This window comes from Acinonyx jubatus, chromosome A1 (assembly GCF_027475565.1).
Source record: "Acinonyx jubatus isolate Ajub_Pintada_27869175 chromosome A1, VMU_Ajub_asm_v1.0, whole genome shotgun sequence".
In the NCBI taxonomy this organism is placed as follows: Eukaryota; Metazoa; Chordata; class Mammalia; order Carnivora; family Felidae; genus Acinonyx; species Acinonyx jubatus.
The window spans coordinates 187,763,952-187,783,983 of record NC_069380.1 but is presented as its reverse complement, the minus strand read 5'-3'; the positions used below and the strand labels follow the sequence as shown (position 1 = coordinate 187,783,983).

Genomic DNA, 20,032 nt, shown 5'->3' with positions numbered 1-20,032 from the left:
TTGGGGTATACTTCTCCAGGAGGCAGCAGGAATGGACTAGCCTGGCTCCTCAAGGCCCCTTCCAGCCCTAACATTCAAAGGCATATGATGTGGAAAGATCTAGATTAGCACTTGCACCCTTTGCACTTAAGGCCCTCTGTAAGCGGGAGTTGATTGTCTAGTAGACCTCCTGTGTAAGTACCAATCTTCACCCGCTTTCCTCCCAGGATTTCGGTAGGCTGTGCAATGCAGCTGGCACCACCAGAGGGCGCCATCGCTCAGTCATGGATTCAGAGTGCTAAGGGTCAGAAGCTTGAGGTGGTTGGGTGGGAGGCTTGTTCTGATCATATTCTATTTCGCAGTTCCTCAAAATGTTAGAGCTGAAAGGGACTGATTTGAGAAAGCATCTGGTGCAACCCCTTCGTGTTAGCAGATAAGAAAACTGAGGCCCAGAGCGGGACTTCGCTGCCCAAGGTCACACAGCAAGACAGTAGCAGTGCCTGGCCTTAGACCCGAGTCCACGGCTCCACCCATGGCACCACCATAGCCAACCAGTAAAGCAGAGAGTGACTCCAGAGTGACGTGAACTGAAGTTCTCCTCTGATGCCCATGCCCTTGGCCGAGCAGAGCAGGCAAAAACCTGGGCCTTGAATGACTTGATATTACCGGGTCTACCTACCCAGGGATGCCGCAGACCCCAGGCAGGACTTCCTCCCGGGCTGGGCAGTCTCCCTCTTGCAGGTTTATATGTTCCAAATTCACTTCTCCAACCCTAAACTGGTGCTTCCTTAAGACAGTGCTTTTTAAGAGCAGACATCTGCAGGAAAAAAAAAAGAAAAATATAAATACAGCACAAAGAAACCTTTACCCCAGGGTGGAGAACCAGCCCTTGACCTTCTCATCTTTCTTTCTCTTTCAAGCTGTACATGGTGCGGACCATGCTTGAATCACTCATTGCAGACAAAAGTGGCTCCAAGAAGACCCTGAGAAGCAGCCTTGATGGACCCATCGTCCTCGCCATAGAGGACTTCCATAAACAATCCTTCTTCTTCACGCACCTGCTCAACATCAGTGGTGAGTCGCAGTGGGGAGAGGATGGGGGTCCCAGGTCGCAGACCAACTAAGGCCTTCAGACCAAAAGTCGCAAAGAAACGTGATCATTGACCAAAAGGGACACATTTTGCCACTGAAGAAGAAAATACAAACTTTTCTGGCGGGCTTGGAAAGGCCAGGCCAGTCCAGCTATTCTGACTCAGCTAAATTTGTCTGGTAGACATTTGCAGTATATTTGTCATGAAGTTCTTAGAAGAAGGAATTAAAACTGCCAACATACCTGCAGACGTGGCCAGGCACTTGACTATCTTGTTGCTCCTAACAAAGGCAGCTTTCAGGCTGTACCACAACCCTGTGTCCCACAGCCCTGTTCTCCTGTCAGCAGGATGCCTATGCAGGCAGGGTGGAAGGAGAGCAGCATCCAGGGATGTGGGAGTGGTAATGCATCTGTTGGTGCTGAGAAGAGTGATCTTAACCAACAATCCAAGCTTCTCCATTAGAGCACAGCCTAGGAGCCTTCAAGGCTTCTCAGTATATGGAAGTTAGAATTACCATGTATAAGGATGCAAGGAGCAGTTAAAAGTAGGCACCTGGGGACCTGGCTTGACACCGTGTTTGTATAGCAAGCATGCTTTTCACACTCGGATCATGGCTTTTCAGGACGGCTTTGCAGGGGGACGATGGAAACTGGGGAGGCATCTAAAGCTCTAAAACGTTGTTGCTCTCTTCCCCCCAAGGGCTGCTACTGAGAAGCTTAACAAATGGTGTTTTATAAATAGATGTTAGACTGGCTTTCAGATATAAGAGAGCAGGATCTACAGACCAAGTCATGTTTTATGAGTACCTGCTGCATACTAGTTCAGTGGCAAGAATAGCAATGAAAGCAATAAGAACTAAGTTAATAAAAACGGCAAGAAGAAAGATCTTTTGGTGCTTCCTGTGTAGAACCCACGACTCTTTCTGCTATGCTTCCAGAAGCCCTGCAGCAGTGTTGTGATCTGTCTCAGCTCTGGTTCCGAGAATTCTTCCTGGAGTTAACCATGGGCCGGCGAATCCAGTTTCCAATTGAGATGTCCATGCCCTGGATTCTAACAGACCATATCCTGGAAACCAAAGAACCTTCCATGATGGAGTAAGAGGCAGGATTGGGTCAGCAAGGAGGTTCCCCGGGTTCAGATGGTAGTTTTGCTAGTGAGCTATGTTCTTTCCACAACTTTCCAGATTAGGCAGTGTGCCCCACCAGGGAGAATGCTTACACCAAGGATCACGTGACACTAGATTTCACTCAGCCTTGCAGATAGGTTCAGGGTTCTACCAGCCCAGCTGTCCTTCCTGTGCTTTGTCAGTCTCAGAACACCCATGCTTGGAAGGTAGTCATCTCTGGGGATCAGGAAGCTAATATCCTTAACTACCATCTGATTTCTTTTGGTCCCAGACTAATTTTTTCAGACCTTGGATTTATTAACCTCATGGTGTTTTGATTTCTGTGGGAAGACTGTAAAGTAAGTCATCCCTAAAGCAGGCTGGAAACATCAGAATGCTGGAAGGCTCTCTTCTAACCCAGAGCCTGTTCATCTTTTCACCCAACCCTTCATATGTCCCAAGCCGCATCAGTCAGACTGCCTTGAGAGAGATTAGTAAGCTGCTGGCCTCTGTTCTTCTCCCTCAGGTACGTCCTCTACCCTTTGGACCTGTACAATGACAGCGCCTACTATGCTCTGACCAAGTTTAAAAAGCAGTTCCTGTATGATGAGATTGAAGCTGAGGCAAGTGACGTGCTTTCCCTTTCGTTCCTATAATCTTATTCCAAGCGTCTGGACTTTTTAAATCTGGAGCTGTTGGCACAAAGTGGGCTGTCTTCATCTGTTCAGGCTTCTGTACCAAAATACCACAGACTGAGTGGCTTATCAACAACAGACATGTATTTCTCACTGTTGTGGAGGCAGGAAGTCCAAATCAGGGGTCCAGTACCACCCAGTGGGGGCGCCCTCCTGGGTCACAGACTTCTTGTGGTATCCTTGCTAGTGGAAAGGGTGAGCAAACTCTCTGGGGTCTCTTTTATAAGAGCACTAATCCCATTTCTGAGGGCTCCACCCTCATGACCTAATCACCTCCCAAAGTGAGGTGATTCCTAATACCATCACCTTTGGGGGTTAGGGTCACAACATAAGAATTTGGCGGGAGCATACGCTTTCAGACCATAGCAGTAGGGGATCAATGATTTGTTCTGGAGAGTGATCTCTTTTTATGACTTTTTTTTTTTTTTTAACATTTATTTATTTTTTTTGAGACAGAGAGAGAGCATGAACGGGGGAGGGTCAGAGAGAGGGAGACACAGAATCTGAAACAGGCTCCAGGATCTGAGCAGTCAGCACAGAGCCCAACGCGGGGCTCAAACTCATGGACAGTGAGATCGTGACCTGAGCCAAAGTCGGCCGCTCAACTGACTGAGCCACCCAGGCGCCCCATGACTTTTTTTTTTTAATTGCAGGACAGTTGACACCCAATGTGACATTAGTTTCAGGTGTACAACACAGTGATTCTAAAACTTGACATGTTATGTTATGTTTACCACAAGCGTAGCTACCGTCTGTCACTATGCAGCACTATTATAATCTCATTCACCGTATGGAGATTGATCTTTACAAACATCATGACCATCGAAAAGGACCCAGACCAGGATGATGGTCTTTCTTTTTCAAATATATTAAGGGATGGCAGATGATAGTAATGCATGGGTAAAATCAATTTTCTGTTGGGTCTGGTCTGGTTGGGTTATTTGGCTAATAATAACAGCAATACCACCTATCAATTATTATATATCTGCCTTTTGCCAAGGGCAGGGATAAGCACTGTAGAGAGAGACTTATCAAATAAACTTTGTAGCAATTTAAAGAAGTGTGTGCTACTACCTATTTTACAAATAATAAATCTTAGACTTACAGTGGTCAGTTATTACATCAAGGTCACACAGCTTACAGAGTCACTTTCTAGTACTAGTAGGACTGAAGTAACCATCCTCTCAACCATTAAAGCTGTTTATTAGAGAGTCATTCGATAGCTTTATTTCTGTACTGGTCAGGATAAGCTAGGTTATGCTCCAGTAACAAATAATCACAAATTCTTAGTACCTTGAAACCAAAGGTTTATTTCTCCATTATGGATTGATTGGGGGCTCTGCTCCATGTGGTCTTCAAGCTGGGACCCACCTGGAACATTCACTAATTGCCATGCCAGGGGGAAGTGTTACTGGTACTCAAAGCTTCCACCAGGAAGTGACACATGTCATTGGTCAAAGCAAGTCACATGACTGCACCTCCTTTTCAAAGAGGAGCGAGGAGGTACAGTCCTGCCCCGTGCAAGGACCAGGAGCCTGAGGGAAATGGCAGTGATGGTTACTGAAATGTAATTTTGCCTTCTGGAAATGGGAATGATAGTCTGCACTGTGCTTAACTGCATGGGGCTATATAAACACAGAATGGGCCAACTAGGGAAAAATGTCATAGAAACATAAGACATTCTTCTTTATAAAGGAAGGACATGACTGTTTTAGGATTAGCATCACCACTAACTTAGTTTGAAAGTTTACGTATTTCAGAGAAAATGTAGTAGAGATGCTTCTTGCTTTCTCAACCCTCCAGTGTCTATGGGAGTTGAAAACCTTAATGGACCCCAACACAGATCTGTTCTCCTGAGTACGAACTTGGGAAAAAAGATTCCTGGAGACAAGTTAACTGGTTGTACCTTGGCTTTGACAACTCCATCTTCTGACAGATCTTATATACTTGTGTAGATCTTATATACTTGTGTTCTCCAACAGGTTGAAAACAGAACAAACCTAGAGTGTCATGTGGCCAAGTGAGATTTTTTTTTTAAATTTATTTATTTATTTATTTATTTATTTATTTATTTATTTATTTGGAGAGCATACACTCACGAGCAGAGGAGGGGCAGAGAGAGAGGGAGAGAGAGAATCCAAAGCAGGCTCTACACCGTCAGCACAGAGGCGGACGCAGGGTTCAATCCCATGACCTGAGCAGAAATCAAGAGTCGGATGCTTAACTGACTGAGCCACCCAGGCACCCCAGAGATTTTTAAAATAAATGTAAAAAAAAGCACACAGCCAGGCCCTGGGTAACATTTGAGGGCCTAGGGCCAAAGCACAAATTGAGACCCCAGCTTGTAGCCTGCCACCTTTCTGTTCCCGTCCCCAAGCTCTGTTTTGCCCTATACAGGGCCTTATGTGCATGTGTACGGATATCCAAACTTTGTCTGCTATCGCTGCCCTCAAACTGCGGCCCTCTTCGCTAACCCACGGCCCTAGGGGTGCACACACCCGAGGTGCGGTCCACCCTCAGGGCTGATACCAGGGAAAACACCAAACAGGCCTGAAAGGGGCTTGGGCTTTGGGAGCAAAGATACCCAAGGCTGGTTCTAGAAGGGGAGCATAGGGTATGAGTGGGGACCACCTTGACCCTGCAGGTTCTTCAGCTGTTGGAACATCCCCTGGAGACCTTTGAAGTGCAGAGTCTGGGGCAGAGGCCTTGGTTACCTGCAAATGAGGACAGAGCTGCACCCAACTCTGTGGTTTATGTTCAGAATAGCATCTGGGGTGTAAGATAAAACCTGAAAGCTCTTCGGATAAAGAATTAACTGTAAGGAGCTGAGAATTTGGGGAGAGAAGAATGGAAGGGAAGTCACGTAAATACTCTCTGTTCCCTTTGAAGTCACATGGCGCTCTGCCCCCACCGCAGCCCCAGCTCAGTAAAGTCCCACCTGTGGCTGTTTCTGGCCATCACTGGAGGGTTTGGTTTTGATCCCATGTCTGACATGAACGCCTCACCTGAGCATCACAGTCTGCCACCTATGTGACAAGACACTGAAATGGCAAGATAACCCCATAAGCATTAATATCCAAAGGTTTTTAAACAAAGTTTGCAAAAAAAAAAAAATAGATTTTTCAGTTTCCAGTGACACCAACTTCTTCATGTGTCAAGCAAGGTAAAATAAAGTGAAAGGAAAAGACAAAGTCTAGCAGGAAAGAGAATGGGTTGGCTGATACGAGTAATTGCAGGGGATATGAAGATCTGTCTTGCATTGCCTCTGGGCAGGCCACCTCCAAACAGCAAGGAGGGGACCAGAGGCAGGGGCAGTTCCTCCAGAGCTTTTTGGACTTTGCCTTCTCTGTGCCTAGCTAAAACCCTTGAGAGGAAGGGCCAAACTTCTTAACTGAATCACAAAATCTTCTTTTGTTGCTGTTCAAAGTCTCTTGCTCCGCAACATGCACTGCCACCCAAGCGCCCCCTTTCAGTCGTCTAAGCTTCTATGATAAAGCCAGACAGACACCACTGACATTTCCTGCTTCCCTTTCACCAGGTGAACCTGTGCTTTGATCAGTTTGTCTACAAGCTGGCGGACCAGATCTTTGCTTACTACAAAGCCATGGCTGGCAGGTAGGAGAGTCCCAGGGCCGTGAGCAACAAGCTTTCTTAGACTGCCACCTGTGAGACATAGTTTCCTGTTGTAAAAAACCTCTCTTCTTCTTTAGCACCTAAGGAAATTGGAGTGATCCTGTGGGCCTGGACTGGGTGCTAAAATACGGAGAAAGGAAAATAGGCAGATTTGGTGCTGCACCTCATGGAGCTTACAGTCTAGTGGGGGGTAACAGACATTAATAAAAACTGATGAAAGCACAGTGACAAGGGAGGTTACATGCTCCCTGTGAAGGAAAAGTTCATGGGAATGTATGGATCTGTGACAGTTAAACCTGAACTAGTCTTTGGAGTGAGGAACTGGAAAAGCTATCCTGAGAAAGTAACATTTGAGTTCTTATCTGAAATTGGTAGGCATTAATTAAAAGTGAAGGATGGAACAGGAAATTGCAGGCAAAGGAACTGTTTGCAAAGTCCCTGTGGCAGAAATATCATATTGACAGCACACTTACTCCATAGGGCAGTTGAGACAATTAATGTGAATTAGTACATGTAAAGGCCTCATTCACAGACCACAAGAAGAGGCAGGTTGCGTGATGAAACTGAAGAGGTAGGCAGGGCTCAGGTGACGGGGCTTGTAGGCATTTACCTAGGAGGAATAGAATATCACGGGATGGTTTCAAAAGTATGACAGAGACCTCAGTTTTTACTTTTAAAAATTTGCCCTATTAAAAACATAAAAATGTGGAGAATGGATTGGTGGTGAGCAAGTAATGGGTATATAAATATAGGTCAGATAGGAGACCAGTGAGGAAATTGTGGTAAGATACATGTCAAGTGTTCGAGGCTTGTTGGTGTTGATTGGCGGTGTGTGTTGATTTAGACGCCCGTGAATTCCTGGGTTGCAGGAACCCGTAACAGAACTGGTCAAGAAAAACCTCAAAATAGGTCTCTCTTCTTATTGGAAATCCAAGTCTATAAACCAGTAATATCAAGAATAGTTACTTAACCAACAGAAATTGTTTTTCTTTCTATGCAAGGAATTTGCGTCATTTTGCTTTTGACGGCTAAAGTTGCTCTGACATATTTCAAAGAGAAGCTGATGTACAGAGCACACAAGTTCCTGTTAACAGAGAATGCACATCCAATGAAGTGAGCTGCTCTTAATGATGGAAAATACTTTCTGGGAAAACACACCAAACACATAGTCTTTCACAAAGTAATCACTTAGCACGTGTCTGGGTTGAATGAGAAGTGGTTAGAACAGTGAGTAGGGCTTCCAGTGTCTCTAAAATAATTGTCATTTCAAATATGCTGTGTACACAAACCCAGACTTGTCAAACCCTGATCCTCTGTATATTAGTTTATAAAACATTCTTATCTAAAATACTGCCTTTAATCTATACTACTTACTCCCTACAAGGTGAATGTTTTCCAAAAATATGGGTGGCTGGGGGAGACTGAGAGAGGTTGGGAGAGTCCAAGAAAGCACAGGAAGGAAAGAATGATCTAAATCAGCGCTGTCCATTAGAAATATAGTGCAACCACAAATGTGAGCCGCACATGTAATTTTAAATTTTTTAGTAGCCATATTTTAAAAAGGAAAAATAAACAGGTGAAATTAATTTAAAAAGTGTTTTTAATGTTTATTTATTTTTGAGAGACAGAGAGCACAAGCAGGGGAGGGGCAGAGAGGCAGACACAGAATCCGAAGAAGGTTCCAGGCTCTGAGCTGTCAGCACAGAGCCCGATGCAGGCCTCGAACCCACAAACCGTGATCATGACCTGAGCCCCTGAGCTGAGCCCTTGGCCTGAGTCAAGGCTTAACCGACCGAGCCACCCAGGCACCCCTAATTTTAATAATATATTTTCTATCATCCAATGTATCTAAAATACAATTTCAACATGAAATCAATATAAAAACATTTTTTAATGTTTTTTATGTATGTTTGGGAGAGAAAGAGAGCAAGCGCACGGTGTGGGGGGTGGAGCAGGGGGCGATAGAAGATCCGAAGTGGGCTCTGTGCTGACAGCAGAGCCCGATGCAAGGCTTGAACTCACAAACCGAGATTTCGTGACCTGAGCCGAAATCGGACGCTTAACCGACTGAACCGCCCAGGCACCCCGATACAAAAATTGTTGAAGAGATAGTTTTCGTTGTTTTTTTCCCTAAGCCTTCAAAGTCTAGTGTGTGTTTTACACTTCCAGCACATCTCACCACGTTGCAGGTGCTCTGTGGGCTCCTGTAGCTGGTGGCTGCTCTCCATGCTGGACAGTGTACATTTAAATTATGTCACTTTCCTACCTAAAGCCTTTCAATGGCTGCCACTGACATCTAGAAAATACCTAGCTTTTTTACTGCAGCTGATGTAGTCCCATGTGATCTGGCCCCTAGATTAACCTTGTAAATTCCTTTTTGCCCATTGGTCTCCAGCATGCCTGCCCTTTATCCATACGGACCAGCTTTTTTTTTTTTTCAATGCTAGAAACACTCTTCCCCCAGATCTTTCCATTTTTAGCATTTAGGTGTCCATCCAGCAAAATTGCTTTAGAGACGCTGTCTTTGACCTCCGAATACCAAATAATCCTGTGTTGTTATTTTCAGAGCACGATCACTCTGCATTCTGTACCTCAGTGTGAAAGATAATAATAGAACATCTAACTCATAAGGTTGTCGTGAAATTTAAAATGCCTGTGTACATGCATGTGTGCGCCTGAGAAGTAGTAAATACTATGCGGTATTTTCTCTTGCATGAAATTATTTAACTTCTCCATTTATTTATTTAGTTGTCAGTGTCTTTACCAGAAGTAAGCTCCATGAGGACAGGAACTTTGTATCCCCAGTACCAGAATGTTCCCTGGGATATGGCAAGCATGCACTCAGTTGCTTTTTTGGTAAATGAATAAAAGAGGGAGGTGACTCAACTTCTGTGTTGCTTGCCTTTAACCTGGAAGTTCTGCTTTATGTTGAGCTTTTGTGGCTAAAAAGAAATCTGAACTTTGCTCTAAAGCAGAAAATAGTTTTATTTGAAATACATAAAATAATGCTTCATGAGTAGATCCTACAGTCTGAAACAGATGTGGCTGGGTGATTGGAAATCACTCACCATCATGTTTACTGGCCTTATTCAACTTTTATCCCTTCAGTGTCCTGTTGGATAAACGTTTTAGGGCCGAGTGTAAGAATTATGGAGTCATCATTCCATACCCGCCGTCCAACCGCTACGAAACGCTGCTGAAACAGAGACATGTCCAGGTATGGTGTAGAAAGCCGGAGCAGAGGTGGGACAGGTTAGAGAGTAGCTATGAAGTTAGTGGGGAGATCAGAGATCAGGACTAAACACTCTCCACCCTGCGTACTGCCCATGTGGGTTTCTGACCGTGGTGGGCATAGCACAGCCACAGAATCGGACAAATAACAAAGAGGCATTGGCATCGCATGGTTCAAGTTCTAGGCTTCTCATTCTGCCCCTAGGACACTTCTGTGGCGTAGTAGCCAGCAGAGTCTTAGTCTTCTTGTCATAAGCTGTGGCTCACTTCTTTCCATCAGGACTGCCGCTCAGAAATGGGCAAATGCTGGTCTAAGGGAAGGCAGGCTACTTCATGCTTGAAATAAATTGTGTCAGCCAAACCCATGCTAGAAATCACAGTTTGGTCTTGTGAGGTTGGTTTCTGTTAACATTTGACTGCAAATGTAGAGGAAATGCTGCCAGGAGCTCAGAAACATCTCCCTGCTTTAAAATGTTAACATGAGCCAGGCAGGCAAAATACAAGATGCTCCAGCCACCCAACTCCTAAGCCCTGCTGTCAGCCAAGCAGTGGTGAAACGGCCTCTAGGCCATGACCTTTGTGTGCTTGGTACGTGGGCCACGGTGTTTGTGGAGTAGACCCAGGTGAAGGGCCATGGCTGAGAAGTACCCCTGGTAGGGAGGAAAGGGTTACCCTGGCAACCCTGGACATTTTCACTGCTCTGAGAAATCAAAGCAAAACAGAATTATGAGAGAAAAAAGAACGAGCTTCACTTCTGTCAACAGCAGGAGCTCAATGCTTTTCCTTCAACCTCTCAGGAAATTACAGCTATTAGTTACTGATGCAGTCAGAATTAGCTACAGGACATTAAATACTGAGGGCTTTTATGTGCACATGATGGCTGTAAGGGGTCTTAGTTGGTAGAAAATCTCCCAAAAGGGAAATCGAAAAAAATAAAATAGTTAAGAATTAAATTTTAAAAAGTTAAGAATAATCTTTGGGCACCTAGTAAAGTGCAGTGCACACAGCAGGCACTCAGTAATTGTTTATCGCTGTTCGCATAGCATCTGCAATAATCCCCGTGTGTGTGCCCTGATGGAAATTATCCTAAATTCTGTTTTCCATGCTGTAATCAGCCCTTCATTCTCGTGCTTCTACACTCATCCCCATAAGGGCACGCAGGACAGACGCAGGAAGAACCTCAGGGCTAAATGTAGGAGGCCAGCGTTGCATGGGATGCCAGAGCCTGTCCTGAGCCTTTTCCTACAGTATGAATGAATCACATTTTCGCTCCACTGTTTATATTTCAAATTGACAGGAAAGTTGAAAGAATAACACCATGAACATATATATACTCTGTAGGCAGATCCATGATTATTAATGTTGTACCACATTTGCTTCACTTTCTCTTATATACTTATTTTTTCTCTCTCACAAATACAGTAAAAGAAATAAAATGGTTAAGAATAATTATTAGGCACCTACCAAAGTGAAATATATGAATATATGTTTGTGTGTATTCATATGTATGTGTGTGTATGTACATATACTTTATATATATATATACACACACACACATACACACATACAGATATAAAAAGTGCAGATAAATAGTATATAAATATGTGAATAGTGTATGATATGTATACTATAAATATGGTGTATATATAGTGAGTAGTATATAAATAGTAAATAAATATATAATCTATAAATAGGAATTAAGTATATATAATATATAAATATATAGTATATATAATTTATAAAAATATATATTTATATGTAACATTAATATATATATGTTTAAATATACATGACCATTCAGCAAAACTGCTTTCGAGAGGCTTTCTCTGACTTCCTTTAAATATATGTACTCTTCTTAGCCATTCGAGAGAGTGATGACACTTCACTCATGAATACCTCAGCATGTATCTCCAAAGAATGAAGACATTGTCTCATAATCAAAATAGAATTATCATACTCAGGAAATTTGACAGTACTCTTTTTTGCAGAGTCCCCATTTGTGCTAGTAATGTCCTTTATGCTTTCAATCCAATTTTCTATCAGTGCATTGCATTTAGTGGTCATGTGCCTGTGAGAACCTTAAGTAACTTTTCTCTCTGTCTCTTCCATGCAGTTGTTGGGTAGATCAATTGACTTAAACAGACTCATTACCCAGCGTATCTCTGCTGCCATGTATAAATCCTTGGACCAGGCCATCAGCCGTTTTGAGAGTGAGGACCTGACTTCCATCGTGGTAAGGGACAGGGGGCCCATGGGAGTTCTGGTCTGGAATTCCTTAGACTTGAAGCCTAGCTACAAGTGTTGTTAACCTAGTACTGAGCTAGTTAAAGAGAAGCAGTGAGTCTCTTTCCCAAATGAATAGAGCAAGAAATGAATGAGAGTCACCTTACCCTCCTGATTGCCTTGAGATCTCTGAGATGACCAATGCTGGGGCACAGCTGCTTTTCCTTTAGGCTTCTACAGAATCAAGAAAGTAGGGGGGTGGTTCTGAGAGCTAGGGAAGGTTGCACAACAGTGAGGGTGTCATGGGTGTGCAGTAGTATAGGTCCCAGAAGGGCTCTGTGCTTGGTTTTTTAATGCTCTGCTGTTGAAATTTTAATGCTCTGCCATCTTGAAATTCTTAATAATTTTTTTAACAAGGTTTCCACTTTTCCATTTTGCACTGGGACCTGCATACTATGTAGTTGGTCCTGATGCACAAGCATGGGACAGGGCTACTTTCTTCTATTAAACAGTAATTTAAGCTACTCTCTGCTGACTCTTCTTCTCCAGGAATTAGAATACACTTGATTGACCAGTCCTGAAGTGAATCAAAGGAGGACTTTAATGCTTTCAAAAGCAGATGAGTGGAAGGAATGAGAGAAATAAAAAATCACCATTAAAGCACCATGGTGACGATTGTTGTGAGCAAAATCCAGCAAAGAATGCTGAAATTAGTAGGCAGAGCTTTGAGAAGAATATTTTATGATTCCTCTTATTATGAGGTCCCTAGAGTAGTAAAATTCATAGAGACAGAAAGTGGGATTTTTATTACTGGGAACTAGGAAATTGGTGTTTAATGGGTACAGAGTTTTGGTTGAGGAAAATTAGTTCTGGAGACAGATGGTGGTGATGGTTGCAAAATAATGTGAATGTACTTAATGCCACAGAGCTATACACTTAAAAACGTTAAAGTGGGGGCACCTGGGTGCCTCAGTCCATTTGGCATCTGACTCTTAGTCTCTGCCCAGGTCATAATCTCACAGATTCATGAGTTCAAGCCCTGTTTCAGGCTCTACACTGGCAGTGTGGGGCCTGCTTGGGATTCTCTCTCTCCCTCTGCCCCTCCACCTGCGTTCTATCTCTCAAAATAAGTAAATAAACATTTTTTAAAAATGCTTAAGATGGTAAGTTTTATGTTATATGTTTTACTATAATTTTAAAAATTACTTGAAAATTAAAAAAAAAAATGAAGAAGCAGGATTCTTGCACACATTATCTTCTTCAAAATATTTATTAACTCCAGGGAAGAATAATAACTGTACACTGGGGAAACTTGGCAGATACCATCTTAACCAAGCATCAAAGATTAACATCACCAGTATTAACAGATATTCATGTATCCCCTGTTATGTATTCTTCTGTGGTATTCTTGCCAAAATGCATGTTCTCAACCTAATCATGAGAAAATATCAGATAAATTCCAATCAAATCGCATTTAAAAAAAAAAGTGAACAATACTTTTCAAAAGCATCCAGATCATACAAGACTGAGATTAGAAAATGTTAGTGATTGAAAAAGACTAAGGAGATATGACAATTAAATGCAATGTGAGATTCTGAATTGAATCCAAAACAAACAAAAGGACCCTGGTGAAGAATCTGATGAAATCTGAATAAGGGGTGTCATTTAGTTAATAGAATTGGACCAATGTTTATTTCCTACTTTTGATAATTATGATTAGGTAAGATGTTAACATGAGGAAATTGGGTCAAGGATACACAGGAGCTCTGCTTTTTCACAACTTTCCTGAAAGTCTAAAATTATTTCAAAATAAAATTTGCTTTCTTAGGTGGACAAAGTGGTTAAAAACAAAAAAAACAATAACAACAACAACAACAAAAAACGGTGACTAGGAATGAGGGTCTAGAGTCAGAAAGACCTAGCTAGGGTCCCAGTCCTGGCCCTGCCACATACTAGCTGGGCAGTCTTGGCAAGTTACTTCACTTCTACCAGCCTGTTTCCCCATCTCATGATGGAGGAATATTAGAATTCACAGTATAGCATTTTTATAAGGATGACTCTTTACAGCCTGGAAGAGCTTTGCATAGTACTTTGCACTTAATAAATTATAACTTCTATAAAAAAAAAAAAAGAAGAAGAGAGGAGCATAGAAATTTGGGGCTAACAATGAAACATTCTCAGAGTGAATTTTCAGTAGCATTTCTTAAGAGGACTTGCCCCTTAAATGCTCACCTAAGTCCTGGGTCAGTGACTTTAAGAGATTATAATATAGCGTATGTTCTTCTGGGAGATCTATCTTAAGAAATGGATTTTACGGAAGGAAGGAAGGAAGGAAGGAAGAAAGGAAGGAAGGAAGGAAGGAAGGAAGGAAGGAAGGAAGGAAAAGAAAAGAAAAAAGAAAAAGAAAAGGGAGGGAGGGAGGGAGGGAGAAAGAGAAAGAAAGGGAAGGAAGGAAGGAAGGAAGGAAGGAAGGAAGGAAGGAAGGAAGGAAGGAAGGAAGGAGGAGATTATTCTTTGTTTATGCCAAAATGTTAGCAGTGATTATCTCCAAGCGGTGGGATTTTTGTTTTCATCTTTGTTGTTTATCTGTATCTTCTTGTTGTCCAGTAATGAATGAGCCTATCTCATGGAAAATCTGTTTTGAGGTGTCGGTGGGTGTCCATAGCCTCTTCCCACTCCTTGAAAGGCACTGAATGTTCTTTTAGCTGGGAACAAAATCAAAACAAGCAGTGAAAGCTGGTGTTTATCAGGTGAGGGCAGCCCCCAGGAGAGTAGCCACTTCCTGTGAAGCCCAGGAAGAGGAGACCCCAGGGATGCTCTCTCCTGTGGGGTCGGGAGGCCCTCATTGGCCTTGGCTCAGAAGCTTCTGCCTCTTCTGAGAAACAAACTGAGGAATGTGCTCCCTTCAGCCCTTCCCTCCACCTTAGAAACTCCACTCTGAGATTAGAAGGCGGCTTGATGCCAAGCTGGGAGGGTGGCAGGGATTTCTCAAGCCAGTTGTCCTCATCCTACACAGCTGAGCAAATAGATTCTCGGAGAGCTCTGATGCTGAATTGGAGGGCTGGCAGCTTGCAGGCTGTGTTTTGTTTAGGCTATAGAGCACATTTGAAATTTTGAGCCAACATTTAACATTTGGAAGAATTTGAATAAAACTGCAGAAGCTCTGGCAACATCACACCAGCCTTTCCAGATGGCAACAATTGTCTAGAAATGACTAGACGATCCCATCAGGCGGGTTGTGCTCTCTTTAGCTTGCCCCGAGCCCCGCTGGTGCACTTCATTCCTGTGTATGACCTTCCATGCCTTGCTGCACCTGACTTTGAGACCCCTGTTCTTCTCGCCTACCTGGGGCCACAGAGCAGGTCAGCGGTCCAATATGGCTGACACTCAGTCTTTCTGGTTCCCACCAAAGAGCTCTTTCTACTCTTTCACAGAAGTTGTCCCATGATGTGTTTTATTTCTTCAGTTCTGCTGCTCTGCGTTGCTCTCAGTAAACTGGCTTGACTATAGAAAATTCAGACCTTCTCAGAAGGCAGCTGAGCCACCCACATGGCCTTGTAAACCTTCTGTGCCTTGATGCACTGGGTTCTGCATCCCAGAGGCAGGTGCCCTCCTATGATTTAAAGGCCAGAAGAACATGGCTGATGCCAAAACAGTTTGAACTATATAACAAAAATCTCGGTGCGGTTGCATGATGGAAGAAGTAGATCTACATTTCTAGGAGCCCCCCCCATCAGCAGAGCTAAGAACTCCCTCCGTTGGTCTCCCTTGTAAACACTGATACACATTTGTGAGGCTCTTGAAATCACAGAGCATTAGAACAGAAATTGTTCCCTGGTTTTTTATTTGCAGTTGTCTGCCTAGTAACACAGTACCTCAGTGTACCAAGGGACTCAGTGAGCTCGGAAATAAAATCATTAGCATTTACTTATTTTATTTTATTTTATTTTATTTTATTTTACCCATTCTAAGTGAATGGGAACAAAAATAATAGTCCAGCTGGCTATGCCCTAACAGAAGCAGAGAGGTGATTTTCTCTTTCTTCCCTTCATTTGCTTCACGGTGCACAGTGACTGGAAACATATTCTTCCAGTTGCCATTCCAGAACTAAAATCCAGATTTTCCCCTTCTTTTGAAAGACCCTGGGATCTGTCATCACTGAGCCCATTCTGAAGAGGTAATACCTGTATGGAGTTAAGTGGCGGCTTCACCCTTATCTGGACAGACGTTTTGCCACAGAGACCCAGCCCCAGGAATCCCCCCTGCTTCTGACTGTCTCTCTTGCCTGAGCTGTCTGGCCTCTATAGCCATTTAGGTTCGCAAGCTTTGATGCAGTTCTATACCCCCAATTTAGAGCCATAGAATCTGAGTTTCAGAAAGGCAAATCTCTCAGATTCTAAGCATAGTCTGGGGCCTCTACCTGACCACACTCTGAACCCCAACCAGCATTAGGGAGGTCTTGTGACTGATGAAAATAAAATTGATTCCCTGATATGGGGCTGCAGCCTGTGACCATAGACACCTGAACTCCACATCCCAACCAGTAAGGCTGGCCCTCTGGCTGTCCCACTTCTTGGCCACACTGGTGAACTGCCCTTGCCAGTGTTCATTAAATTTTTATATTGTAAAACATCTTTACTTTAACCATTGTTACTTTTCAAAGGGCTTTCTTGGCAAACTGCTTCTTTACTCCAGGCAGCTACATCATAGGGGCCTAAACATGTGATTTGACGTCAGAAGACCTGGGATCACCTACTAAACCATGTTCTATATTCCCTGTGTGACCCCGGGCAAATTACTTCACCCTCTGAGCCTCATTTGTCCCCTCTATGAAACAGGAGGATCTCAAAAAAGCACTTCACCACAGCAATATGGGAGTGTCCTAGAGCATCAAAAAGAAGGATGCCTTCTCTCTGCGTAAGATTGTGCTTTGATTCTTTTTGACAGCAGCACAAGGGACCAAGCCAACCCAAAGGGGTCCACTCTCCTTTTACTTGCCAACAAATGCAGTGACCTGTTGTATCTGCATATTGTCTACTTTGCTCCCATTCTCTGCTTGAAGGTAGGGTTCCAAGCAATCACATGGGCCCTTGGTTCATGGCTTTCAGCTGTACCTTCACCAACATGAAACCAACCCTGTGACTAAGAGACACAAGAGGAACCCAAAGGAGGGGGCATTCTGTCCCCAGCTATTTTTTTAAATTTCTATCATATACAGTGGTTAAGAATACGGACTTTGGAGCCCAACTTCCTGGATTTGGAGTCAAGCTATTTAACTTCTCAAAACCTCAGTTTCTCTGTGCATAAAGAAAACCATAATGGTAACCATACAGGGTTTTTTGAGCATTAAATGAGTCAACACACATAAAGTGCTTAGGATACTGTTTGGCATATATTAAACTGAACCGTATGAAACTACTAATACTCAACAGTATTTAATAAAAGACCAGTAGCTTCACATGGTCTGACCTAATTGTAAGTACTTAGCGAGTGGTAACTCATGATTGCTTTCTGCAGGACAGAGACAGATTCTCTGGTGACAGCCAGTCAGACCTTTCCTTTTGTTGACTTGCAACACTGACAGGGGAACTTTTCCCTCACCAATATGGGAACTGGAAAGCAAGCAGGCATGCTTTCCACCCAAGGGACGTACAGACAGGGGACTTGAACCTGGTCTGTGGTCCCCTTCCCAGAGCAGGCATGCAGCTTCCCTCAGCACAGTCTGGCAGTCCCTCCTCCAAAGAAGAGCGTGTTGTCCCATGTCACTGTGGGAGCCTAGTCTCCACGTCAGCAGCTGGGAGGTTGTCTGAGAGGCTCTCCCCCGCTTGAAAGGAATCCATAAGATAAAGTGGTGCAAGTGTAGAGGATATGTGTATGTCCTCAGCAGCCATGGGCTCTCTCTGGCAGGAGCTGGAGTGGCTGCTGGAGATCAACCGCCTCACGCACCGGCTGCTGTGTAAGCACATGACCCTGGACAGCTTTGACGCCATGTTCCGGGAGGCCAATCACAACGTGTCTGCCCCCTATGGCCGCATCACCCTGCACGTCTTCTGGGAGCTGAACTTCGACTTCCTCCCCAACTACTGCTACAATGGGTCCACCAACCGGTAAGGGACTCCCTGGGCCAAGGGGGCTGGGGTGGGCTGAGGGTGGGGGAAACAGTTCCTTCCTGCAACAGGCATCTTTTGGAGTCCCTCTTGTGCTGCAGGTGGGGATGCCATGGTGACCAAGCAGACACCTTCCTGCCTCTGAGAGCCTCCAGGCTAGAGGAGGATGCAGGTGATCCAACAATCACACAATAGATGTACTGTTAGAAACAATAAACTTGGAGATGGAAAAGAAGCCCCCAGCCATGAGAGAGAAAATAACACCACCTAATCCAGTCTGGGAAGTGATGGGAACCTCAAGAGAGGCTTCCTCCTCTGAGGAAGTAATGCTTGAGAAGAGATGTGAAGGATGAGTAGGAATAAATATGATGAAAAGACAGGAGAAGAATATTTCAGACAAAGTCTCCAAGGAACCTAGAGAGCCTGGTGAGGGTGGAACAGATGGGATGGGGAATGGCGCCTTGAAAGATAGTGCAGGACCCAGGAAGAAGCAGGAACCAGGCCGTGCACTACTCCATAGTCCAACATAGGATCCTGCATGGTGCTTTATGATCAGATGGTACCTTTATGAGGACATCCACATGCATGAACACATTCATGCAAAACAGGCATACATGTGCATGACGAAGTGCTGCGTGTCTCCTGCAAGGTGCACACAGCCCTGGGTCAGGCACCGAGGTGAGGACATACACCTAATCCCTCATCTCCACAGAGGTTCAAAACCTGACAGAAGAGGTGAGATGTATTCACGCACAACGCAAGTACGTGAGGGGCACCTGGGTGGCTTAGTTGGTTAAGTGTCTGACTCTTGATTTTGGATCAGGTCATGATCTCATAGTCATGAGAAGAAGCCCCACATTTGGCTCCACATTGGGCATGGAGCCTGCTTGGGATTCTCTCTCCCCCTCTCCTTCTGCCCCACCCTCACTGACACGTACACACACACTCTCTCTTTCTTAAGAAAACACAAGGCCATGAGGATACACAAACATGCATGTGTTTACAGGTCTTCTCAGTACTCTCAGGGCCTGGCTCAGAGCCAGTATTAAATTAGTATGTGTTGAATGAATAGAAGGGTCTAGGAGGAAACCACAGATGAGCCTAAATCCACACACTTAGCAAGACAGACTTCCAGTTCTGTAAAGATTTGGGACTTTTAATCCTCTTGAGCAGAGATCTGCAGACTATCGCCCACAAACCACATCTTGTTGCCAACTGTTTCTGTACAACCCATGAGCAAAGAATACTATTGACATTTTTGTATGGTTGGGGAAAAAATCCAAAGAAGAATCCTAATTTGATGACAAGTGAAAATTATTTGAAATTCATAAAGTTTTACTGGAGCTCAGCCGTGCTCATTCATCTACAATTGTTTTTGGGTGCTTTCACACTACCAGCAGAGTTGAGTAATGGTGACAGAGACCATCTGGCTTGTAAAGCTGAGAATGTTTCCTATCTGGGCCTTCACAGAGTTTGTGGAACCCTGCTCTTAAGAAGCCAAAGTGGGTGGATAGGGAAGGATCAGAGCCCCAGAGAAGGCCGTTTTCAGGCCCAGCCAATTGTCACTTCTTGCCTTTGTCCTTGTAAGCGAGCCATAAACCCAGAGTCTAGCCTGGGAATCTGGGCTGCAGTTTTCCCATCTATAGAAAGGAGACACTAGGGGAATGAATGGGAGCATGTCAGAAGAGTTGTGTCTTTATAGGCAACCACCTAAGAAACAGTGTGGTTGCACCTGGTCAGGAGGGGCTCTGGCGAGGCTGTGTCCTGTGAAGAATACTCTTTGGGCCTGGTTAATGCCCTTCCCCTCTCTTTTCTTCTGCTAGTTTTGTTCGAACTGCCATTCCTTTTACTCAAGAACCGCAAAGAGATAAACCCGCCAACGTCCAGCCTTATTACCTGTATGGATCCAAGGTGAGTAGTCTTGCCTGTGTCCTACTTCGAAGAGGGCTAGTGAGCAAAAGCAAACAG

At 44.0% G+C, this 20,032-nt stretch overlaps 1 protein-coding gene across 7 annotated transcripts in view; it reads left to right on the top strand.

Moving 5' to 3' along the window:
- The window catches only part of CYFIP2 (cytoplasmic FMR1 interacting protein 2), a 128,042-nt gene that overhangs the window by 53,365 nt on the left and 54,645 nt on the right, over positions 1-20,032 (top strand). For all 7 annotated transcript variants that reach the window (XM_053199678.1, XM_027077786.2, XM_027077793.2 and 4 more), the window contains 8 exons: positions 900-1,053; positions 2,008-2,164; positions 2,702-2,798; positions 6,409-6,485; positions 9,612-9,720; positions 11,848-11,967; positions 17,865-18,064; positions 19,888-19,975. In XM_053199678.1, the coding sequence (XP_053055653.1) occupies positions 900-1,053; positions 2,008-2,164; positions 2,702-2,798; positions 6,409-6,485; positions 9,612-9,720; positions 11,848-11,967; positions 17,865-18,064; positions 19,888-19,975 (1,002 nt within the window). The remainder of the gene's footprint in view (positions 1-899; positions 1,054-2,007; positions 2,165-2,701; positions 2,799-6,408; positions 6,486-9,611; positions 9,721-11,847; positions 11,968-17,864; positions 18,065-19,887; positions 19,976-20,032) is intronic.